This window comes from Xenopus tropicalis, chromosome 8, assembly GCF_000004195.4.
Source record: "Xenopus tropicalis strain Nigerian chromosome 8, UCB_Xtro_10.0, whole genome shotgun sequence".
Lineage (NCBI taxonomy): Eukaryota > Metazoa > Chordata > Amphibia > Anura > Pipidae > Xenopus > Xenopus tropicalis.
Genome location: NC_030684.2, coordinates 81388348 through 81414032, shown reverse-complemented (window position 1 = coordinate 81414032; position 25685 = coordinate 81388348). Strand labels below are relative to the sequence as shown.

The 25685-nt window shown below is 39.7% G+C and overlaps 1 protein-coding gene across 3 annotated transcripts; it reads right to left on the bottom strand.

Moving 5' to 3' along the window:
* samd4b (sterile alpha motif domain containing 4B) lies at nucleotides 1-22432 on the bottom strand. 3 transcript variants are annotated; one of them, XM_012969284.3, is made up of 13 exons: nucleotides 22259-22432; nucleotides 21000-21367; nucleotides 13490-13963; nucleotides 10710-10949; nucleotides 7734-7843; nucleotides 6106-6192; nucleotides 5721-6018; nucleotides 5256-5341; nucleotides 4266-4390; nucleotides 3532-3730; nucleotides 3292-3415; nucleotides 2817-2900; nucleotides 1-1189 (listed from the first exon to the last, which is right to left on the bottom strand). In XM_012969284.3, exons 2-13 carry the CDS (start codon nucleotides 21193-21195, stop codon nucleotides 1161-1163), a joined length of 2052 nt encoding a protein of 683 aa, XP_012824738.1. In that variant the 5' UTR covers nucleotides 21196-21367; nucleotides 22259-22432; the 3' UTR covers nucleotides 1-1160. The 3 variants fall into 3 exon arrangements, with proteins under 3 accessions (XP_012824738.1, XP_012824739.1, XP_004917096.1); XM_012969285.3 differs by having other exon boundaries at nucleotides 4290-4390; nucleotides 22259-22431; XM_004917039.3 differs by lacking the exon at nucleotides 22259-22432 and adding an exon at nucleotides 22075-22252.
* Nucleotides 22433-25685: the final 3253 nt, after the last annotated feature.

Genomic DNA, 25685 nt, shown 5'->3' with positions numbered 1-25685 from the left:
TTACACATTTTAACATTATCTTTTAATAATTTTGTACTCATGGTTACCAGCCATAGTCATAACAAAAGTTATTCATAATAAAATGTATCTAAAATAACATTTTTGTTTTCTATTTGAAAAGGAGCTGTGTTTCTATGTTAGAAATAAATAGTTAGCGATATTCTGAAAATACTTCTGGAGAAGGAGGTCACTGGCAGTCTCAGTGGGCACTGCCCAACTCTTGACCTCCACGCTCTGCGTGTGGCACAAGGGCAGCTCCCAGGACTGAAGCTCTAGTCTACAAGTAAGCAAGGAAGGAGAGAGATGGGCTGATCGGGCCTAGCTGGTGGAAATGCACGTTATGGTTGCAGCTTGCACAGTTGGTACTTGGAGGGTGCGTATATATATATATATATATATTATATATATATATATATATATATATATATATATATATATATATAGGGGTATGCTTCCCCACACATCTGCAAGATTAGTGTTATGAGCAGGACATATTGCCCCTGTGTGTACTATGTTGGCAACATAGCTGCAGTTATGGAATCCATTAATTTCAAACATTCCTTTCTTTTGTGGTGTCCAAATAAACAACCTTTCCTGACTTTTCAAGATGCCTTCCACATCACCCATCGTGCTTTTTGTGAGCAACCCTGTCATGTCCAATCATACATTTGTTTCTGAGTGCATCAGCCTCCAACATCCTTTTATAGTTGGATATTTTTCCTCTCGCTTAGTGTGGTAGCCAAGCTTCTGGCTCCATGGCGCACTGCTCTCCCCTCAATCTGCACATGTTGAGAGATCTGACCTCTCTCCTCCTCACCTCAGTACAGCTCTTTACTATAACAGAGGCCAGCGCAAGGTACAAGAATTAAAAGACCTGAATAGTGTCTGTTAGGGATCCTCCCACATGCAACTTTGCCACGGTCATCTCATACAGAGAGAACAAGCTCCTTTCAACGTGAACGCTTAGCCGTGCTTCTGTGTGTTTGGATAAGTTAAAGGGTACAATAGCTTAAACAAGTATTAGAACATGGTGGGAGAAAGATGTAGTGACAGACTCATGGAGAATGTGATGGGAAGTGGCAGTTTACTGCCTTTGCCAGGCCGAGGACATGGGACAGAGCCTCTGGTTCCCCCTTAAAGGAAGGTGCTGGGGCACGAAATCAGATGGTCGATGTCTTGTCTGTTCCCTCTATTACAAAGAAGGCAGAAGTTAGAAAGGTATAAAAAAAAAATTCATTTGGCCGCAGAATGATAACACCCACACAGCAAATGTATATTTCTGTAAACAGCAACCAGCACATAGATTCACTGAATACAGTGAAACCAAAATTTTAAATGAGGCTTCTAGTTTAATATATGACCCATTCCCTAAAAATAATGCACCATAATAGAAAATAATGCTGAAGCAAATCTAGCCAACAAGTAGAAACACATTTCTAGTGCATAATAACAATACCAAGCCCTATCAAATAAAAGGGCCAGTTACCGCTAAGGATTATATATGTTCACAAATAACGTTCACTAACTGCACCAATTCAGAGCCATGTACCAACTAGATGCCAAGTGCTACTGCACATATGCACCATCCATTCCTTGCTTACTTTGCACGCCAATATGATAAACAGATGAACAAGGAAGAGATGGGGCATGCTTACACCTGATTTTTCTGGACTTCATCAGCAATGATAGTGCTGATCCCAAGGATTGGTAAGCACTTTATACAAAAATATAGAATATGAAAGGAAACATTTGAGTGCAGAACATGCATTCTAGGTATCATTTTAATTACAAAAACAACTATGGTTTTTATTATTTGAGCCACACAGGGAAATTTGTTTTTTTTTTTTTGAACTTGCAAGATCTTGCTAGGTAGATAATAATCCTAAATGGTAAATATAAATACAGTTATTACATGCAGATTACAGAGGATGGAATCACCATACTGAAATAGGTTATTGCCCTATAAAACACAGTTCCTTTGAGCAGCCAGTAATATCAACAATGAATAACTAAGATAAACAAGCAGGAGATGGCCACTTATTGACCTATTTCTTGTCACAAGAAAGGTGGCACTGCAATATACACAAATTTAGCAGTTTGGTGACTGAATTTCTTAGATAAATATTACAATCTTAAACGAACTGTTGCAAACCAGTAGGTAGCTACTATAAAGACCGTTAGGGCTCTGGCACACGGGGAGATTAGTCGCCCGTGACAAAACTCCCTGTTCGCGGGCAGTGAAATCGCGCCGCCGCGTATGCCATCCCACCGGCGATTTACATTTTCGCCGGTGGGATGGCAATCCAGGGAGATTAGTTGCCCGAGACACGGGAGATTTGTTGCGGGCAACTAATCTCCCCGTGTGCCAGAGCCCTTAGGAATTCTGTGGTTTTCTTTCACAAAGAAGCATGATTTTGATGAAAACAACTGCCACTTGCATTGTAGAAGGCACAAGGTGGTGTGACACTGAGGAATCTTTTGGTAAAATTAATCTGGTTTATTAGGGGGTGACATGGTAATATACAGGATTAGTGCAGGGTAATACCCTACCCTAACTATTACAGACCTAAGGAGGTATGCTGACAATAAAAATCATTGTACATTTCCTGGCCCAATTTACATTCTAGTGTGTCCGTTTAGTGCAACACTGCAGCACTGATTCAGAACTAATCCAAAACATGTATATTACCCTAGGTGTTCTGTAATAAAATGTGTGTTGCAGCAAAGAAAAGCAGGCCCAAACACCTGCTGGCTATTCCTGTAAGGCTGATATGTATTACACATTTGATGCATAAAATCAGATGATTTACTATTACCTTCTAAAGCATGCTCTGTCATACTCAGACACAAGGACTCCAACCGGGGGTTAATCTCTAAATCAGCCCCAGGCACCTGGCAATCTGCAAAAAGAGCAGAAATCAGTCATGCAGGCATTAACAAAAGGAAAAGATTGATTAAGAATGTGAAATCTGACAATTTATAGTCTGCTAGAATTTATTTAAACAACTATCAGGTCACAATAATTACAAATCATATCTACAAACAGTGGCACAAATGCCATACAGGACAATAAATAGGAGAGGAATTGAACAAAAAAACAGGAAGAGAAAAGAAGACAAATCCAGTTTCACTATCAGGAACTGGTACAATGTAAAAGATAGTGAAGTTCATCTTACTAAATCATATAGATTGTAGGAAAAACTTGCAAAACCAAAAATCCCAAAGGCTGTGCAGTAAAAGTACAATGGATTAGGATGTAGAGCCACGTACTAAAACACAATGCAATCTTACCAGGAGGAAACTTTAAAATACTCTGCGGGGAAGTGTGTACAGGTAATGAATGTGTGCGTTGCACTGAACTGTGACTTGGGCATGGCATACTGTTGCTGCCCCCAGGGTTGGCAAACCACAGGTTCTACAAGAAAAAAGGGAACAATTCAGCAAGAGTAAAATGCATTCTTTAAAGCAATATTTTTCCCAAAATGATCATCAATGCATGAAGCTCTTTTTGTTTAGTCATTTTTATCTCACCTGCCGACCCTGGCCTCCAGTGCTCGGGCTGGTAAGTGCATGCCGTGGAGAGACACCTCCGATTGACCCAGGACTCATTACATTAATACGGGAAGGTGGCACTGCCCTAGGAGGCATCTGAAATGGACGCTGTCCTCTCCGAGCTATGGAAGACCCCACAGATCCAGCTATGGGGAGAGAGTTGGATGCAAATGCCCAGCTGCAGAATGAAAATATAAGATCAGTCTGGTTGCCTCACTGTATCCTTCCTGTACACACACATTCACTTCCTCTAGCCTAATCTCAATGTACACAATGCCCTTAATAACTACACAACCACACTACTACCTATTACTATATACTAAATTTCCATAAGCCCTTATCTGTATCCTTACATTAAAACACACCCTACATTCCCTAGCCTGTATCCCTATAGATATCCAAAAACCACCTTCTTGTACATGTTTACTAACATGCAAACACAAAGCACCTTACCTAACCCTTCTTATGCAAGACCTGTACAAAGTGCTCCACCTACCCAACCTGAATCAGAGTATATACCCCACAGCACACTTCCCACCTCCATTTCTTTGAATACTTACATACACACAGAATGGCAAGATAACAACTCTGGCCTGGATGGGGAAATTTAGAGTGATCAAATTTGAAGTTTTTTTGTTTGTGCAATTTAATAAATCCCTTTACCTATCTGCAACCCTTTCTTACCTGTGCCCCTACTCACACACACTGCCCACCTGCACCCCTTCTGTTGTCTGTACCCCTGCATTTCCAGCAGTGCTTTTCTGGGAAGTGTCCGCAGTAATTTCAAAACTTGCTGCTTCCAAGACATCAGCCTCTTCTTTTGTATTTCTGTGAATGCCTTATGCAAAAACACAGATGCAAGGTTAGGATTATTTCAGGAAAACACAAGTAAAAGTTAAATCATGAAATACAAATACTGCAACAAAACAAAATGTATTATAAATTAGAATGTCTGATATATAAATATAGCAATTCCAAAATACAGTTCAAATAAAGTAATTTCACTCTTTCCCAGTCTGGCTGCAAGAGTTTAGAAGACCTTTCATACCAAAGAAAAAAAAAACATAGATTTGTATATAATTGTATAATTATATCTCTCCACATATCCACATACATACATATAGAACCAGTCCTGTGTAGCATTAGGGCAGTGGTACACGGGGAGATTAGTCGCCCCGCGACAAATCTTCATTGTTGCAGGCTACTAATCTCCCCACAATACCATCCCACCGGCTAAAATGTAAATCGCCAGTGGGATGGCATACGCGTCACTGCGATGTCCCACAGTCGCCCAAAGTTTCCTCCGAAGACAATCTCCCCGTGTACCACTGCCCTTAGCCTTAACTGAATGCTGTAGTATTTGCTAACTTCTTTTCACCTACAAAATTATCCAAATATGTAATATGGCAAGGGGTGCCCAAACATTTGTATTCAACTTCTTTATTTGACATTTATTTTTTCCAATGAACAAACACACAGCACTTTATCATTTATTAGTGATAACATACAAAATTATTTGTACTCATATCCGCATAAATAAGGACTTATGTTAAAGCAGGACATAACCTATTACATGTATATATCAAAATGCATTTGAATGCAAGTACCTTTAATAAAGGTGGTTTTACATGCAACTGATTGGGGGAAGTTATGGGACCGCAATTGCACTTCGGATATATGAACCCTATGCTCTCAGTTATTACCTCATGTGAAATGCACTTTTCTAAAAGCTGCAGGTAACATGTGATGTTGTCCTCATCCGGCCGGGAAACCAAAAGCTGTGTACAAACTATGCAGAGACAAAAACAAAAAAACGTGGTTAGAAAAAAAGTTTGAAAAACATAGGCAAAAATTGCATGAAACAAGTTATCAGGGAAGGGGGTGAGGGAAAAGGACCAAAACAGAACAGACAAAATACCAAGAGAAATGGTAGGGGTTAAGATTGGCAAAAAAAAAAAAAAAAAAAAATTGGGTAAAAGGCCCATGTCAGAGATAAGAAATTACCATAATGGAAAGACAGCATATAGCTACAGAGAAACTAAGGTCAGAAACAGACTAGAAGCTAAAAGTATATTCTGCTGGGAATGACAATTTCTAAATTACTAAAATAATGACTCTCAGGGACCCAAAACTATTCGTTAAGCACATTCGACTCTGTTGCTCCTTACCTTTTCCAAGCACTCTGGTAAGCTGCCCTGGGAGATCTCCCTCTGCTATAGGTGGAACTGCTGGCTCAGAATCACAGACTGGGGCACTCTGTTGTTGGAAACCATCTGCTGTCAGTCCAGGCGGAGGTTCATTCTCATCTGATCCTTTACAGCTTGGGTCTTGGTTTGGCCTCTGTGGTGGGGTTTGCTCATTGCCAGTAACCTCTGCCTGGTTAGGGCGGTAGTATTTAATGGGTGTGATGACAATCTGCTGCAACTCCTGAAGAGCATTACGCACATTTCCGCCTTCTAAAATATCCTACTCAAAATAAATAAAATAAAATTAATAGAGAGAAAGACCGAGTGAGAGATGTGTATATGAAGCCAACCAAACACATTTTCTTACTTTTTCTAAGGACTTGAGAACACTCTGTCTCTCCCGGAGTTTTTGTATACTCAAAGCGATTTTGTGTCTTGCACCTTTGGTGACATTCTGTTTGAGACAGAAAAGTGAGAAAGAGGAAACCTTAAGCTTTATGTAGTTCTGCAGATATTTCATGATGGCAATGCTGGAATATCAACATTTTCTAGTCCTTTTAATATCTTAAAAACAACTGTCATTTGTTTCAGGATGTTGTACACATCGGCATTTGCCACTTGTGGAGACAATTATCTAACAAACTCACCTCAGATATTTTTCCAAAATTCTTATTTTGAAAGGAAAACAGCACAGACAACCACTACTAAAAGTTAAAGGTGAATTTTAGAGTGTTAGCAGCAGGTGCAATAACTTTCTATTAAGCCAAATTCAGCATTAGGTAAGAGGGACATTTAGCATACTGCTAACAAGCAAAGTTAATTAGAATGCTGTGTGTGCACTGTAGCCTTTTACTGCATTGTGTGATTCTAAGATCGATTAAACCTTAATGGGTCAGTCACGTCAGTAAGTAAAAATACTTTTTATTCATTCATGGTAACACCTGTGTGTTGCTTATTAAAGAGGAATTAGAACCACCCCTTTTTGACATGAACTCATTCAGTTGGGGTTATGTAAAAGTGCATAAACACTTTAAAAAAAAATCTGAACTACCAAAAATGAACTTTTTTTTAAATACACATACATACATGATACCTTAGATTAAAAGAAAACCATGATAGTCTGTCTACTTCCCCACCACACAGCGTAATGCAGCCTCCCCTTACCCTGTCCCATGGTGAAATGGTGCACATATTCTTGAAGTCCCAAAATCATTTCACAGTGGAAAAAAAAGTTTTTAGCTAGAGCCATAATTAAAGGAAAAGGAACACTAAAAATTTTTAAGTAAAAAATCTTTTCTACCCTGCCCCAATAATTGCCCTATCCTGCAAACCATTTAGTATTTTGAATGCCTTTTTAAAAAATACCTTTTGGTCATTTAAAAAAAGGCGATAAGGCGAAGCAGGGGAAGCATCCACTATGCGGCGATCGATTGATCGATCCTAGCCTGACTCCTTCCTATACAGAAGGAAGGCTAGGCTTGATCAATCGATCGCCGCATAGTGGATGCTTCCCCTGCATCGCCTTATTGCCAGGGAAGAACACATGTAAGCTCTCAGACTAAACACTAACACTGTTTAACAATCTGGTGGATGCCCAAGTGACCATACAACCTAATGCAGAATTACATTATATGGTAGTACCCATTGAAAACTGGCAAAAGTCACAGAAAATAATACACGTGCAACTGAAATCCATGTTGTTCTAAAATGTACATTTAAAAAAATATTTAAGCCAGTCTCAGCTTCTGTTGAGAGTCTGTTCAGCAACTCTCCAAACTGGTACAATCTGATGAACATTTCAGAGCTTCATAGGCCAGAGCATTAGGCAACATATTGGCTAAATTAAATCTCGTCTGACATACTAAAAATTTTAAATTATTTAGAAACAATAAACAACACAGCTGGTAAGAAGCATTTAAGTGTACTATGGTCTGCCACAGAGAATAGAAATACCTAAAATCTTTCCGGTCCAGACAGTAAAAACGTTCCTCTCACCTGGGACTCAAGGTGCTGCTCTGTCAGAATCATCATCTCTTCGTAGCTAATCTGAGAAAACAACGATGCATATTTGTGCAATCGTAAACTCTTCAACCAGGTGGGTACATCTAGGACAGAAAGAGATACAGGTGAAGGCGGAATGCATCTAATCACAAAAAGTAAAATCAAAGATACTATATACCAGGGAGTACCATGGAAGTAACCAGATTATCAGGGCTTTTCTAAATGATCATTAGAGTGTTTCAAAGTATCCTATAGAAGGAGGAGCTTCTACTGCACTGCTGGAGATAGTCTATTCCACCCCACTACACAAGGTGGTAGAACTGGGCACTTTTGCAAAATCAACAAGTCATGTATTTGCAAAGGCATAACTGCTTCTGTAAAAAGTTTTCTACTACAGTGGGCAAGGTAAGGGCTGGCTTACCTTGCTTTGAGAAATATACATAATATTTCTTGTCCTAAGGGGCTGTAAAAAAAAAAATTCTGGGGAGAACAATTAAAGTAATTCCAAGACTAAGTTTTCACATTCTTGCAAACTTCATTTTGTTCAATATAGATAGTAAAGAACCCGTTTAGGATGTTAAAGGATAAGAATCACTGCTGAATTAAAGTTTTGCCATACAGAACTGGGGAAGCAATCTAAAAATTAAACTAATGGAACACTAAATGGCAAACTGTAGATCCCCAAAGAGATGTGTAGATTTTCTGTATGTAAAATTACCACACAATAAATTCTTTGTTCAAAAGTAAATGATGTAAACTCAAGCAAGAAGTCTGTCATTCATAGTGTTCATGGCATTACGGTTTCATTAGTCTATGGATTTTACCTTGCAGAGCAAACATGTTAGCTTTATATACATTTGGAGATAGATAAAGCTGAGTAGGACAATAAAGTGCACTAAAACAGAAACGGTTATTTATTTCTTCCTACTATGACATATTTTATTCTCTCCTTTACCTTAAAAGTAAAGCTCATTTAACCCCTGCTGGCTTTAACCTAGTGCTGGGCGGTATACCGTAAAATACCGAATACCGTTTTTTTTTTTAAAAACCGATATTCATTTTTGAAATACCCCCATACCGGTGATGATCGGGTTGCACCCGTGCGTACGTGACGTCAGTACGCACGGGCGCCCCGTGCGTACGTGACGTCAGTACGCACGGTGCGCCCGTGCGTACGTGACGTCAGTACGCACGGTGCGCCCGTGCGTACTGACGTCGCGTAAGCACGGGCGCAACCCGAAGCGGCAACAAAAGCGGCACGGTCCGCATCGCTGGCCGCAGCGCTGGCCAACTTGCTGTATGGGGGGCTGTATGGGGGGTGGTGCTTATAAATAATAATCGTAATTATAAGGGGAAAGTGGGGGGAAAGCTTCCTGCTGGTCACAGCTGGTTACATGCTCCCTCTACTTGCGCCTCACTGGTACAAACCTCCCAAAATTGCACATTCCAAGTACAGAACTGCATGAAGCAGTGCTTCATATACCGATTTAGAACCTCTGAGGAATTGTACCAACATGAGCCTTTCCATATATTTTCAACTTTGTTCCCTGTGGATTAAATACTAATTGTCTCAATAGCAATATATAGGGGCCCTGGCCACCAATGTTAATTGGAAAAAAAAATACCGTCAAATACCGTGATACCGATATAATTTTGAAAAATACCGTGATATAAATTTTTGGTCATACCGCCCAGCTCTACTTTAACCCTCAAGCAAAGGAAGTGTGCCTGTTTATAACCAAGCTGTAAACTCATGAGCAATTGCACAAAATGGAATAAAAAAAAAGCAAGATAATATTAAGTAACAGTAAAACAACTGAAATCACCAAAACAGTGAAAAAACAGGACTTGAAGACCCATGACCATTCTGTGTAGGTTCTGGTATACCCTGGATGACGAACAGAGAAAACATTTCAATGGAGGTAGAAATTGGTTCTACTGTTACAACAGTACATAGAACACAAGCCTGTGGGTTTCTATAGGGGACTCTGGGCTGGGGTCTTTTAAGAAAAAGAACTTTACAAGGACTGTCTTAGCAGAATCAAAAATCAGATACTTGGAAGACAGTACTCATGGCCACTGATGGGAAAAACAAAAAACCTTAGTCCTTTATTAGTAATGTAGCAGATAGGCAATTTAGGTATAAAGCCATGAAGTTTCTCTAAATCTAAGGGCAGTGGCAGACAGGGATATTAGTTGCCCCACGACAAATCTGCGTTACCGTGGGCAACTAATCTGCCTGCAATGTGATCCCACCAGCAAGAATGTAAATTGCCGGTGGGATGGCATACGCATCGCTACAATTTCTCGCCTTGAGAGGAAACTTCGGGAAATAGCAACAATGTGTATGCCATCCCACCAGCGATTTACATTCTTGCCTGTGGGATGGCATTGCTGGGAGATTAGACGCCCATGGTAACGAAGATTGGTTGCGTGGCGGCTAATCTCCCTGTCTGCCACTGCCCTTAGAGGTCCATTAATTTGAACACAGCCACACAAATTACTCTGTTGACTTAAGATGTCGTCTTCTAGTAGTGACTGCCATAGCTAAAGACTGTTTACACCCTGCATACTGTCAAGATGTTGTACCAAATAGTAACCATTGGTTTCCTTGACTCAGGATGCTAGGAATATCAGGTCTGTCTTCTACCACAAAATATCACAGAAGGACCATTCTCTGAAGGCAGAGAAAAGGTAGAGGACAAGACATTAAACAAAAACTTATGATGTAAATCCTGAGCTGTTTGGTGTAATTTCTATTAATGATTTTTATTTCTTGATAGTCTTTATGTACAACCTGGTATCAAGGAATAAAACACCTGCTGTAAACCTGATGGGTCTCATTTGGTAAAGGAAAAAGCAAAGCACTTAACTGCTACTGTAAACTATCTTGAGATGGATGCCCGTGTTTTCCTAATGCTGTATCTGTGAAAGTACAGCTTGTGCTATAGGATCCCAGACCTCACTCACCTTTCATACCACTCCCATCCTCTGTGAAAGTGTTGCGTCCAGCGCTCACTTCCTCAGTTTGCTCACTGCCTGACGATGCCACACTGCTCTGTGGTGACAGTGGAGCAGGGTCTGGGGTGAGAAACACTGACCGACTTCCCACTTCCTCTGACCCCATCCATTCACCAGGTGCCTGCTGAGATGTTGGAATAAGTGACATGGAGCGTTTAAGTGGACTTGGATGTACCTGGCAGGACAGCACTGCAAAAAAAAAAAAAAAGTAGGGTGTGTCAAATTTGGAACAAAGCATGTAATTTGTGGTTTTAGTCATAAAAACAGAAACCTTCATGTTAGCGCTCAGTCAAAATATAAAATAACACCACAATATCAAGCAGAAAATGGAGACATAACCAAAATAAAATATGATGCACAAAATCTAAAATACTTTTGACCAACAAAAAAAGTTTAACAAATAGGACTTTTGCTGAAAGTGTATTTTGCTTCTCCTTTGATTAGCTTGTTTTTACTGTTCTTACTTCTCCAGTAATGAGTGTTTGCTAAAAGGATTCTGTAATGACTTGTATGGTATAGTTTTTATTGCTAAAAAAAAAATCACTACCATTTCAGATTTTATTATTGAACCAACAAATGTATTTTTTTAGTTGTAACACTGGTGTGTAGGCAGCCATCTCAGTGCATTATACCAAAGTCTGAGCTTTCAGAAAGAGCTAGGTGAGTAAGTTGCTCCATGGGTGCTTGTCCTAAGGCTCATGTCTCACAGGGAGATTCTCCCCAAAATGTCTTTCCACTTCATTTTCCAAAGTTGTGTGAAGTTGCCTGCAGGATGTTGCAACTATTCTGTACAACACTCTAATATTTAGGGTTGATGACCTACCAGAGTTCCTTGGTATCAGATTCTAACACAGTGGTGTAGTTCCACACAATCCTTTGCTGTTAATAACTTTTATTTAGGAGAGATGCATATCAGCAATCCTAATCAGTAAAACACAGGAACATGCAGCTACAGAGAGAGCTCTCACACAGTAACAGGAACATAAGATCAAGATCACACCAACCCAGAACCAATAGCAATCACTTACATCACACGCAGGAAATTGCATGTAACATATGGCATGTGCATTCTGGGAACTGTAGTATTCTGTATAAAATAACTAACTAACAGATCTGTAATAAAGATTCAACACAGGAGAACCACTTTGGAAAAAAGAAGCAACGCATGTGCCTTTTTTTTACTGGCGATTTACTTTGTCAGTAGAAAGGCATTTTGGGGTTGCCGGCAGTAGCAGAGATTTATCCGGGCAACTAATCTCCCCATGGGACACCATCTTAAGGCTCATGGGAAAATTTGTCTTGTGGTTAAATCTGGGCTACTACAGAAGACTAATCTCCTGCTTTACCAATGGCAATAAAGTGAACTGCCAGTGGGAAAATGTACACTGCACTTCATTTTCTGAAGTCGCCTGAAGTTTCTTTGCAGTAGCCCATATTTAACAGAGGCCAACAAATCTCCCCATGGGCCATGAGCCCGAGACTCACGGCAGACATAGAGATCATGTCCTACTAATCTTGCTATACATAGAAACAAATACAAATCTGATCCCTAAGTAGGCAGCCCTTTTTGAAACTACTATGACAATGGTAGTCAAGCCAGGGATAGACAATAACCAATAAAAGAAATGGAAGTCATGGTATCTAATTTCTTAAGCAATACTTTATATGCCCATGTGAAATTTGGTATTTGTGGGTGTGTCAGATCTCTAAAGGCAGGCCAATGAAATCACAACACTGAAAAAGTTAATTGTTTATTCCTTAATAAAGTCTACATTAGTTTCAGTGGTTTCAATCAAATTAACCCAAGAAAGACAACTTAGAACAACAGATTTGGGGAAATGCTAGCACTTCATGTGTACATGTATATGTGACAGTTAGGGGAGCAGATTCATTCTTTCAAGTATAATGAACTACACTGAAATTTAGTTTTGAAATTTTTATTTCAAAGATAAGTTTTCTGTAAAAATAAATTTAAAAAGATGCCACCACTTAATTACTTTGTAGTGTCAACTACATCTTTAAACCTTTTTTTGGAATTGTGTGCTTTTGCACAAAACAGCTGAAATACTTATGGTAATGGCATGCATTAAAGAGTTTAGAAATAATCTTCTATAGACTAGCACTTCAATAGCCAGGCAAGCATTTGTACCACCGCTAGTTAGATTTTTGTAATGTTGGTCTATTTAAGTGCTTTAATGCTACATTTTTAGGCAACTTCTCCCAGCCTGCAAGGTCCACTACTTCTTCCTACTTCCAGTGATTTTCACCTCTTGCCTTCTAACCCACGCAGAAACAACAACCACTACCCCTCCTACTATTAAACCAATCCCACCACTAGCCTTCCATGCTGATTCAAATAGGCTTGCCCGAAAGTACTGCTGTGATAAAGAACGCCCTATTTTGTACACAATTCTGATGCTTTGTTCTCTCATTGCTGAGCCTCTCTGTACCATTCGGTTTCCTTAGGCTACCACTTTATTAAGTAAATGTCCTTCTGCTACTCATCTGTACTTTATTTCCCTGTAAAGTTATGCTTTTGGCTATATGAAACACTAGTGAAAAAATCTATATAAAGTGTTAGCTCTTGAAGAGCTACTGTAGTCTAGCTGGATATCTTATAAACAAACGGTCTCTTTGCCCGTCACATTTTTTTTTGTTTAAAAAAAAAACTCATTTTTTGATTAGGTGTAAATAAAGCTAACTTCCTGCACAGGATGCACATTTCTTACCTGTGTTGCTCCCCATATTCTGAATGCCTGAGGACACCAAATTAGAAGAATGGAAGGGCATCAGGCCATTTTCACGTGGTGGTTTATCCTGCCAGCTGAGGCTTGCTTCCCCCATACCAGGGTCAACTGGCCCCTGCCATTCATCTGAATCCTGCCGTAGATGTGCAGAAGGTGTTTCAATTCTTCCATGACGGCTGTAGCCTGTAGAGAATCGTTCTTCTAGATGACTCAGCCATAAAGCCAGTGAGTTTCGGTCTTCAAGGGTGGTTGCAGGATGAATAAGTGCATAGGACAGTAACTGCCGACTCTCTTCTATGTACAAATTGCTCTCGGTGGTGTAAGCCAGAACTTTCTGCAGGAGTTTCATATACTCGCATTTGGCTTCTGTGTTCCGTGGCTGCAGTAGCGGCAAGTGAGAAAGGAGAAGAGAAATCACCTTCTCTTTGGACTCTTGATGCCATTGGCTGATGAGAGCTACAAAGAGAAAAACATTTATTTAGATGTATTATTTTACCAACATGTCTAAATAAAAAGTGTTATAACGAAAGAATGTCATCCTAAGCAACATTCAATATGCAAGTAAAAAATCTATTATGCGCAATGTCTGGGACCTGGGTTTCAGATAAGGGATCATTCCATAAATTGGAGCGCCATACAATCAAAAAATGTAACCCAATATGATTGTTTTACCACTGACATGGATTCATGCAGCTTAGTTACTATCAAGTACAAGGTATGATGATGATGATGATGGATGGGTTTCCAGATAAGGGATCCTATACATTGTTTCAAGAGTCAAACGAGAAGCATCTGTCTGCTGTCCCCTTGCACATTAGTTAAATTAACCCACTTTTGAAGAACAATCACATTCGTGTGAAAGGCATTTTAGGAACTGGAGCCTTGGCAGAGACAGCTAAATACTGCTACATTTTTCAATTGTATAGCTAGTCAGAATCAGCAGTGCACAGAACAAACAGTCAGAGAGATACTGATTTAATAACAATTACAAATGATTTCACAGTCACCGCAAACTTGTAATGAATTTATTTTAAAAAGTTGCTTAACTGCATTTTCAAAAACGTAACCCCTTTAAGCACAGAAACCTCTCACTAAAGCAGTGAAAATACTAGCAGAGAAAAGCATAACAGAAAGAAAAACATAATAAAAAGACAAAATGCATAACGAAGGTTGCAATAGGAAAAAGAAACAATAAAAAGAAGATTGCAAGTGAATATCAAGCACAAGAAACAATAGTTATGTAACTACATTCCTATTCCTATTGGCAAAGATGAACCCACAGGAAACGTGGATCAGTAAACTAGTCAGCGCAAATATTTGTGGCATGCATTGCACAGCAAATAATATACAACATAGAAATGAAATGGTTTTATGTCAATAAATGTTTCCTTATAAGAAAAGTAAAAGGGGATAACTGAAGGTGGCAAATATTGTGGTACATCTGTCTAGTTTATTCCTATTGCTGCTTTTCCTGGAGTTTTTAGATAGATGTTATCTAATCTATGTTAAACTCCACTCTGTTCCTGCATCTGGTAAGGGGATTATAACACTATGCGAGGGTTGTGTGAAGTGATAAAGTAGGCTGTGATCAACCAGCTTAAAATGACTACAGCTTTGGCAGAGTCAGTATTACCTTCACAAAAACCAGGAAAGAAAGTAAAGGGAAATATTCATTTGTGCCTTATTTTATCATTAAACAAATACAAATTGGGAAATAAAAGATTATGGTAGAGTGGTTGTTTAATCTATGAAAGACACAATGTTCCTTGTGCCCATCCACTCTACCTTTTTTGTTAAAGCCTGAAAACACATTTAGGAACCATACATCCGCTCTTGTACAGGGTATATATGCACATTCTTGCAAGCACAGGCCCAGAGCCAATAGTTCAGCAATCGTCAGCCAACAATTGTATTCAGAGGGTGGTCCAGTAATCCATTCAACTGATGAATGTATTTGTACTTATAAACATTCAGCTCCCAAAAGGATATTCCCAGATATCTGTTCAAAAATGGTAGTGTGGACCTGGGTCCAGCAAAACGGTTTACATAAACCACAAATAAAAGGGTGCTAGACACTCAAAAACCACGAAGGTCACCACAAAAATAAAAAATGTATTTGAACATCATCTCTATTGCCTTACACATTTCGTGTTCTAAGAGCACTTAGGCCCCTGCTACACTAGGCAGATTCTCTGCCTGTGGATAAACGCAAGGGAAAATCTGCCCCTACACTTCAAAAATGTTTATTGTGCCTGTACCTGGAGTCGCAGTGTGGACCCCGGTGCAGGCATGCTAAGCAAAATCTGTTGCAAACCTGCTTATGCAAGCAGTTTCGCAGTGAATTCCACTTTGTGTACCAGAACCCAGGAAGACTCAATTACTGTTTTCACCCAAAGCCAGATTTTTTGAGCGTAGGGCCAAATTCTTGCCCTGCATTTATCCCCAGGCAGAGTACCTGCCCTAGCAGGGGCCTTCATCATATGATGTAGGTCAGGGGTCCCCAACCTTTCTTACTCATGAGCCACAGTCAAATGTAAAAAAAACTTGGAGAGCAACACAAGCATCATAAAAGTTCATGGAGGTGCTAAATAAGGGATAAGATTGGCTATTAGGTAGCCTCTATGCACACTATCATCTTACAGGAGGCTTTATTTGGTAGTAAATCTTGTTTGTATTCAACCAAAACTTGCCACCAAGTCAGGAATTCAAAAAGTACATGGTTTGGGGGCACAGAGAGCAACATCAAAGGGGTTGGTAAGTAACAATGTCACATGGGAACACTTAGGCCCGAAGACTTTGGGTAATTTAAAAACATGAAACTCAGTTAGCCGCCATAGGCTAATGTAGAAGTCATCACAGCCAATCACAGCAAATAATTAGCGTGCCGCAAATTAACCCATGTGTCTATGCCCTAAGAATCCCTGATACAAAGTAGATTAAACAGCAAGCAATTTACAGGTTTCATTGGATTAAAAAAAAAAAAAAAGTGATTTTTTTTTTTTGTGAATTGTTGCAGAAACTGAAAAAGCTTGCTCCAAAATTAATATCATTGTGACCTTTGTAATGTACAAAACAATTATCTTCATGTGTTTTTTAAAATGTACAGGGATTTTCACCCAGAAACTTGTTTTTGCATAATTAAATAAAATGTACATTTCCAAACAAAATTTATAGTGGTTTTAAAGGAGAAGGAAAGTCATTTTGGCATTTTACTGCCAATAGATTTGCCACATTAGTGCCACCTAGAACACTATATTTATTCTGCAGAAAAATGTATCATATCTGAGTAAAAAGCCCTAGAAGCTTTGTCTGATAGCAGGTGCCATTTTAGCTTGGTGTTCATAGCTTCCTGTTTGCAGTCTAGTCATTATAGCTCAGATCACGCATTCCTAAAGGTGGGGGGAGTGAGTTTTATGAATTTTTTTGGGAGTGGGAGCAGGAGAGGGGAGAGAGGAGAAAGCTGTGCAGACTCAGATTTTTCTGAGAGTGTCAGTTACCCTAAGAACATGTTTATCAAAAGAAAAACAGGATTTCTTGTTTCCTTTTTTGTAGAGGACTCTCTACAAAATTTCTGATAAAGCTTACTTAGTTTTTACCTTTCCTTCTGCTTTAAATGTATATCTAAATGTAATTGCTACTAAAAGCAGTACAGTCTGTCCCTTTCTATTCTCTGTACCAGTAGTCCTGAAACAATGTAGCAGAAGGAGCTGATTAACAGACCTTGACATTAAGGTCTCTGGCACACAGGGAGATTAGTCGACCGCGACAAATCTCCCTTGTCACGGGCGACTAATCTCCCCGATGCCATCTCCCGGTGGGATGGCACACGCTGCGCAGACGATTTCGGCAAATCGCCGAAGTTGCCTCGCAAGGCATTTTCGGCGATTTGCAGAAATCGCCTGCGCAGCGTGTGCCATCCCATCGGCAACTTACATTTTCACCGGTGGGATGGCAATCCGGGGAGATTAGTCGCCCGCGAACAGGGAGATTTGTCGCGGGGGACTAAACTCCCCGTGTGCCAGAGCCCAAAGTCAGAAACATCAGTGAGCGCAGAGATAAGAAAATTCTGCTTTCAACTGCAATGCACCATCAAGAAAAGGTAAATCATTTTTTTTTCCAATATACAAGCACATTTTTGGATAGACCAGTTTTTTGTTGCTATGAATTTTCTTTAAAGATAGGGGTATAATTTATCTATTACCTCTAATAAAAAAATATTCATATTTTAAAATTTTGTAATATATTTTAGTTATATATTTTTTCTTTGTAGTAACGGGGACCTGACGCCTTAAGGAATAACTCCTAATGCCTTTTTATCATCTTAGTTGAGCAAAATAAACTTTACTTGCACTACATAAATTCTATAAATCTTGTTTCCCCTCAGTCTTGCAAGTACACAATCACAACAAGCAGAAAACTGCCATTTTGTAAACACTGTTATTAAGACAAGTTTTGCATCATCCTAAAATCTTGTTTATGTTTGGCACCTGATGCCCATGCCCATGCAGAGCATACAAAGATGCAATGACATCTAGGAACTACAGAATGGAAAGTGAATAATGCAGGCAATTTATGATTGACAGCCAAGATTTTTAAATACACTTATAACAGGTTTGGATGTTTCAACAAAAAAAAAAAAAAAAATTTAATTTGCAAAGGACTTTTTTAATACAGCTTTTTATGTGTGGGTGACAGGTTCCCTTTAAGGATGGAAAGTGATGTTTTTAGCCAGTAAGAAGAAAAAAGGGAAGAAATGCAAAGAAACAGCAACAACAATTTTAAGCTATCCCGAACAGAGTTTCTAAAATACACAGATGGAGCTATGTTGCACTATGTATAGGCCGATATCACATCACAGTTATCACAATGGATACTTTATTCATTTTTCTACATCTCCAAATGGGTTTCCATCACATCATCTGGCAATGCAAAATAGAAACATATTCATGAATATCATATAATAAAAAAAATTAAACCTAGTGTGATCTTGAAACATTATAAGGATAGGAGAGAGCTAGTTAAATGTGATCTAGCTGCTGCTATAACTTTTGCAAGAAAAATATTCTAGGTTTTTGTTAAGCAAACTGAAAATGTAGGATCAAAGGCCATGCAATGCAAAAAATTAAAGGGTTAAGTATTGATTTAATTATAATGCACTGTTCGGGTAATAGCACACAGGGTGCTTATGTTTTGGAGCAACATTTTAAGCAGGCCTAAAAAGCATCAACAGAAGCGCTTGAAGGCTACTGCCACCTAAGTAACTTGGTGGCACTTAGGCCCCAAGATTTTGGGTTACTTAAAAACATGGAACTCAGGGGTGCCCTGTATGCCATCACCCTTACCCGACTGGTGAAAACTTTGTTTACTTCAGAAGAACTACATCAGTTTTTATATATAAGCTACTGAAACTGGACTATAGGGCACAAGTTTACACATAAGATAATATTATGCAGTTTAGTTTTTATGCATAAGCAAAAGTCAAACGCCATTTGCTGCTCTTTACAGAACTATAGAATGAAAACCTTACAAAAAAAACCCCCTTTTGTCAAATATTGGCATACACGGCGCCAAAATCACCAAAGTTTCCTCTCAAGGCAACTTCGCTGCACCGCGTATGCCATCCCACCGGCAATTTAGATGCTAGCCTGTGGAATGGCATTTTGGGGATATAAGTCGCCTGTGACAAGGGAGATTTGTCGCGCAGTGACTAATTTCCCCATCTGTCACAGCCCTAAGGGCTTTGCAAAGTTTATTAATTCTAAGTGGGTGTTTTCACCAGGAAAACAATCTATGCTTACAACAAAAATGTGCACTGATGTGCAAATAATGAACTCTAAATTGCAGTTTTATATAAAAATTGTTATAATTATGCACGCTCTGCCTGGTATGGTTGAGGTCTGTATAATATTCCAAATTTCTAGCAATGCTGCAATAATTTGACCCTCTAGCACTCCACTGGGATACATGGATTTGCCAAGGTCATCTGAGTACATAATGCTTTCTGTTTCGCTACTTCTAGGAAACACCAAGAAGCATAACAAAGAATTCACTGGAGGGAGAGAACAGCTGACATCCGTAAACAAATAACTGAAATACCCTGTGTGTATATCTGCTTGAGTTGAGCAAACCGAAGAAATCACACTATAGCTCAATTCCTAGACCCACTCATTTTTGACAGTCTCTACTTTATCGAGATTTGTATCAGAGAAAACACACACACACATACATCTAACAGTGGAAAAAATAAGGGAAACATAAAAAAAGAGATAGAGAAGAAAGTGACAATCATTCAAAATACAGCAACTGAATATTTGCCCCTCTGTATTTTTTAGAAGTTTAGAGAATTTAGTTAGTTCACTCTTTCTACAGGTTTCCCATGCAAACATTCAAGGGAATGTGTAATTATATAATCTGGGTGCCCAGTTTTTGTTAATGGATTAAAGGTACATACACATATGGGTGCCCTGTTATGTGGATGCGTTACTGTGTGTAACAAGCATGGGATTATCACTGCATAAAAACTATATTCAAGGGCAGATGTTCCCAAACTGGGCCTGCCCTCTCCCTCAAATAGTGAGCTGAAATGTTTGATGCCTTACAGAGGTTTCCATAGTTTCTGGGCTCAGGAGCTGACTGCACCAAGAATGCAAAAGCACACATCTCCTTTACGTAAAAGGTAGAGATGGCTGATGTTAAATTCTACAAGTATAAGCGAATGTGAGTAACATATGTCAAATATGGTCATGAATGTTTGCAGTACCTTTCTACTTCTCCCTTTCCCTAGGTTTTATTATGGCTACTCCCTGGGATATGGCACTAAGTAACAGCTACTTTTACAGTCAGTAAAATGTTTGTTCTGCACAAGTTGAATGAATGGGGTTTGTGCTAAAGATGCTAACTAATTCTCTGAGAAATATATTTGTTTTTTGCACTAAAAAGGGCAAAGACAAAGTGAAAGCTCTTCGTCTTTTATGGGAGGAGAAAGTGGTGGGTAATCAAATCATCAATCAACAGATAAACCGTCTGTATAATGAACTCCTTCCAACACTGACTACAACTGGTTGAATTGCAGGAGTTGTTTATACAGAGCTTTTTTTCTTTATACGTATAATTTTGCCTGACAACAAATACTGCAAAGAGTAATAATTTCCTATAAAATATATGGTTTTGGTAATGCAGTGTTCTTGGTGCCGTATTTCCTTTATAAATGTTCATCATAAGGCACAGAGCTACAGTGTGGCTAGTGCCATCTTCTCCTACTGAATGATGCACTTTGCCATGTGTCATTCAACTCTGCTGAATGTTCACTGTGCAATACGATGATGCAGTAAATTTGATATGATTCCTTGCATGGGAAATCCAGATTGTGGTATGAATGGTTGAAAAAGAAGAATCAGACCCCAATATGAACCTTAAATATATGTGCAAATCAGTTACCACAGAGCTCTAGACACTTCTTACTGCATGGATATCATTAGAAAGAATCTCTTACCTGCACTGTTGGCCTCTGTCTCAAGGATGTGTATTTCAGTACAGTCTGATAAAGAATGCTCCAAACACAGTTGCAGGAAACGTGCCTGGGTCCTGGTGATCCTCTTAAGTAGAGATAGAAGGGCCACCGTTTGTTCACATTCATTCCAGCCCTTAAACCAGTCAGACAATGTGCTCACCTGATCACGGAATTTCATGTTGTTTGCAGGGAGAAAGTAGGGAGAAGGTGAGCAAAGGTTCACCTGGGAATAAGGAAAATCTATCACATGGCGTGAGACCCTTTATTGCTGTGCTGCTCCGTTAGGTTAACAAAATAAGATGTCACATGGGTTCAAATTTGTGGTCTGAAAGACTCCTCTTCTGATATCACTGTAAGAATACATAACATTGTCATTAAAATAACAGGGCTTTGGAAAATGCATTTAAAAAAAAAAATTTGTAAAGTTGCTAATGATCATCTAAACTATTATAACATTTGGCTACTAAAGTATGGGGAAATATTGAATATGCACTGCACACAATCTATCATAAACATTATCAGCAACCTTTTCAAAGGATGTTAACAAATAGTTCCAGATATATCAGAAAGGTTAATTCTAGACAAGCTAGGAAAATAATGCATAGATAGAATAACCTGAGAAACATTATTTAACAATCATCTATGGTGTTTTTTTTCTGTGCCATACATGTATTTTCATAAAGATTCTATATGTAACTTCCATAAGAAATTTCCTCTTTATTTAAGTCTGCTCAGTTTAAAACGTATATAACTGCTTTTGCTTAGTACCATTTCCCATTTGGTATTTTGCTTTGCCACATACCACCCATTTGATATAATAGTTGAATAGAATAATAATAGACGGGTTTGAATAGGCAAGTCAAACCCCTAAAGAAATCTGTATTGTTTGTAGCTATACAACTATATAACTGAGTATTTAAGGCTGGTAACACAATGACATAAATGTACACAGGGCCGCCATGGGGGGCGGGGGGTGGAGTGTAACATGGGGACAGTCGCCTCAGGCCGGGAACCGGTGGGTTTTTGGTGTTTAGGGGCCCGGCTGTGATGCACTTACTTGGATTACCGGGCCCCTGCTATCAGTGGGCTGCAGACTTCGGAAGGGAGGGCGGTTGCTAAGGTGCCTGTATGTTCTTTCCCCTACAAAGCCTTCATGTTAAACAACAGTCCCGCATTTCCAAACATAGCCCAGACAGTCCCGATTTCCCTAACACAGCCCGCAGTCCTAAATCGCTACTTACACCACCCGCAACACTGTTAATTGCAGAATCCTAGCCTCCTGTCTTACAGGAACTCCCAACGCCACGTAGGCGCAGTGACGCATCACGTAGACGCCTTGAGGGGTTGACGAGTCGGCGCAATAGCGCGTCACACAGTTGGGAGCTGCTAGTCAGGCACGGCGGCTCTTCTCGCAATCTGGTTCATTCTGCTCGCACCTCCTAGTTCTGTTAGAGAACAAAAAAAAGCTTCTTTAGTGTTGGTTTCCCGCCAGGGAGCTGAAAAAAAGACTTTTTCCTGGGTACCAACAATAACCTTGCTGCATCAGAGACTTTTCTCCCAATTTGACCAGAAATGAAAGAGGTTTTGTGAAAACAAGGGAAGAGTAAAATTGTTGTCATTTTAGTTAATTGCACGTTTATTGATGTATTATGTCAGTTACAGTAACAATATCACACACATATCTGTATTATAAAACCATAAATATTGTAAAATCCTTTATGCTTGTATACTATCTTAAAGGGACAATAACACCAAAAAATCAAAGAGCTTTAAAGTAATTAAAATATAGTGTACTGTTGCCCTGCACTGGTAAAACCGGTGTGTTTTCTACAGTAACACTACTATAGTTTATATCAGTGCTGTCCAACTTCTACGGTGCCGAGGGCCGGAATTTCTCTAGCATACATAGTGGAGGGCCGCTAATGGAAGCCAGTTTTGACCACTCCCCTTTTTGAAACCACACCCACTTCAAACCACACCTATTTTATCACAATGGTGGTAGCACAGCAAAATCCCAAATGCTTGGTCCTTACTGTGGGGATATCAACCATCATTCATATGTGAAAGAATTATGTCATATTAAGATACACCCTTAAATTCCATATGCCTCCTCCTCCCCTGTGGATAGCACAGCAACCCCCAGTACATAATTACACACCTTTGGGACCATTTAATGGCTATTTCCAACTGCTAACAAACTCCTACAACAAACCCCTGCCAGGTTCACCTCCCACAAGCAGCATAGGGCAGGCAGAGTATGGCACACACAGGCAGCACTCTGCCTGTCCTATGCTGTCTGTGTGTGCCATACTCTGCCTGTGCTACCCTGCCTGTGTGTGCCATACTATGCCTGCCCTACCCTTCCTGTGTGTGCCTTACCCTCCCTGCCCTATGCTGGCTGTGTGTGCCATACTCTGCCTACAGTACCTATGTCTGAGGTGTGAAGAAGTGAACAATGGGAGTGATTACAGTCTGAGCCTGAGGTGTGAACACTGTAGGGGGTGAACAATGCAGGTATTAAAAGGTGTGAAAAACACAGGGGATTACATTTTTAAACAATACAGCTTGATTACAGCCTGAATCTGAGGTGAGAACCATGCAGGGGGCCAGTTAATCTCAGTACTGATACCATTTAAAGCTTACTCAAAGGTAAGCCATCAAAGCAGCCAGACAGGTGGGGGGCCACACAGAGGGGCCGCCAGTTGGACAGCACTGGTTTATATAATAAGCTGCTGTGTAGCTTGAAAAAAGGAGAAAAGGCACAGTTTACATAGCCGATAACAGATAAGTTCTGTAGAATATAATAGTGTTCTATCTGTTATCTGCTATGTGCTTGTGCCTTTTCTCCATTGAATGGCTGCCCCCATGGCTACACAGCAGAGTATTTATATAAATTATAGTAGCCTTCTGAAGCAAATACACAACTTTTACCAGTGCAGGGCAACAGTACATGATATTTTAATTACTTTTATACACTTTCATTTTATGGTGTTACTGTTCCTTTAAAGGGATTGTTCACCCTTTATGTCCAAATCATTTTAAACTGCAAACAATGCTTGTGTTAGAAAAGCAATTTTCCATAAAAAAAAGCACAAAGGCTACTGTAAAAGCTACTTTTTTATATAGGCATTGGGTGTTTATGTAATACCATAGGTGAAGACAATCGCTATTTTAAGGGGTGCTCAAATTTTGGGGATGGCATCTTGTTTTTCTTTACCTGTAACAAAGACTCGAATACAGTATCAGTCATTTATTTTCTAATGTTCTCCACTAAGTTACATTTGTACATTTAACATATTCCGGAACTTGCTTGATGGTATAATTAAAATTGGGACATACCCAACCAACCCTGCAATATAGTTTTGTGTAAGAAATCCTTCTCAACTTGCCCTTAATGAAAACAACTTTGGTATGTTTTACAACCTTTCCAAACCAATAGCCACTCCTTTGGTATTTTGCTACAGTGTATTACTACAATACCATGTAGTATATCCTGCAAAGTAAATGAAAACTCATAAAATGTGTTTCTTTAAGCATCACTATGGCCCCTTTATTTCTGAATACCTCTATAACCAATTAACACCTTTTTTTCCAGGCTGTTTAATCTGTTAAAGTTTAAGGAAAGAACATTAATATAATTTTTATAACTGCTACACTGTTAAGTCATTTTTGTGTATTGTTTAAAAATAATTTTTAGCAGTATCATACTAAACATTAGTGTACTACTTATGTTATTTGCTCTATAAACCCATAAATGTTTTAGGTAAACCATTAAGCACAACTTTCTAAACAACATTGCATAATAAAGGTCCCCATACACGGGGCGATAGTAGCTGCCGATATCGGTCCCTTGGACCAATTCGGCAGCTAATCGGCCCGTGTATGGGCACTTCCGACAGCCTGCCCGCCCGATATCTGGGCTGAAATCGGACAGATTTCGATCGGGCAGGTTAGAAAATCTAGACAAATCGGGGGCCGCATCGGCTCGTTGATGCGGCCCCCGGACCCACTTTACCTATGCCTGTCGTTATAATACGATTGAATTACCCCAGATTCTCCCGATATCACCCACCCGTAGGGCCAAGCGAGCGGATCTGCTAATGTATGGGGACCTTAAATGTATAATTCAATATAAAGTCAAGTGGGATTTCTCTTAAGTCTAATAAGACCTGAATTAGCAGGTATCCTGCAAAAACCCCTGGGAGGTGTTCTTGTTGGGTGCTCTGAGTTAAGCTCTGTCCAGAATTATGCATTTAAAGAATTCAAGCAGATGAATCAATCAACATATGCTTAATACATATACAAGTTTGTTGTGCCTTCCTGCATGTGCCATACTCTGCCTGCCCTACACTGCTTGTGTGCGCCATACTCTGCCTGCCCTATGCTTCTGGTTTGTGCCATACTTTGCCTGCCCTATGCTGCTTGTGTGTGCCATACTCTGCCTGCCCTACTCTGCCTGTGTGTGCCATACTCTGCCTGCCCTATGCTGCTTGTGTGTGCCATACTCTGCCTGCCCTACCCTGCCTGTGTGTTCCATACTCTGCCAGCACTACCCCACCTATGTGTGCCACACTCTGCCTGCCCTATGCTGCCTGTGTATGCCATACTCTGCCTGCTCTACGCTGCCTGTGTGTGCCATACTTGGCCTGCTCTGTGTGCGTGCCATAC

What these genes read in the sequence shown, in the direction of transcription:
- samd4b (XM_012969284.3), bottom strand. Translation starts at nt 21,195, where the DNA reads ATGAAATTCCGTGATCAGGTGAGCACATTGTCTGACTGGTTTAAGGGC. An exon ending in GAATATGGGGAGCAACACAG is followed by an intron (nt 10,950 to 13,489) that starts GTAAGAAATGTG and finishes TTTTTTTTGCAG; the next exon opens with TGCTGTCCTGCCAGGTACAT. An exon ending in TACCAGAGTGCTTGGAAAAG is followed by an intron (nt 5,342 to 5,720) that starts GTAAGGAGCAAC and finishes GTCTCTGCATAG; the next exon opens with TTTGTACACAGCTTTTGGTT.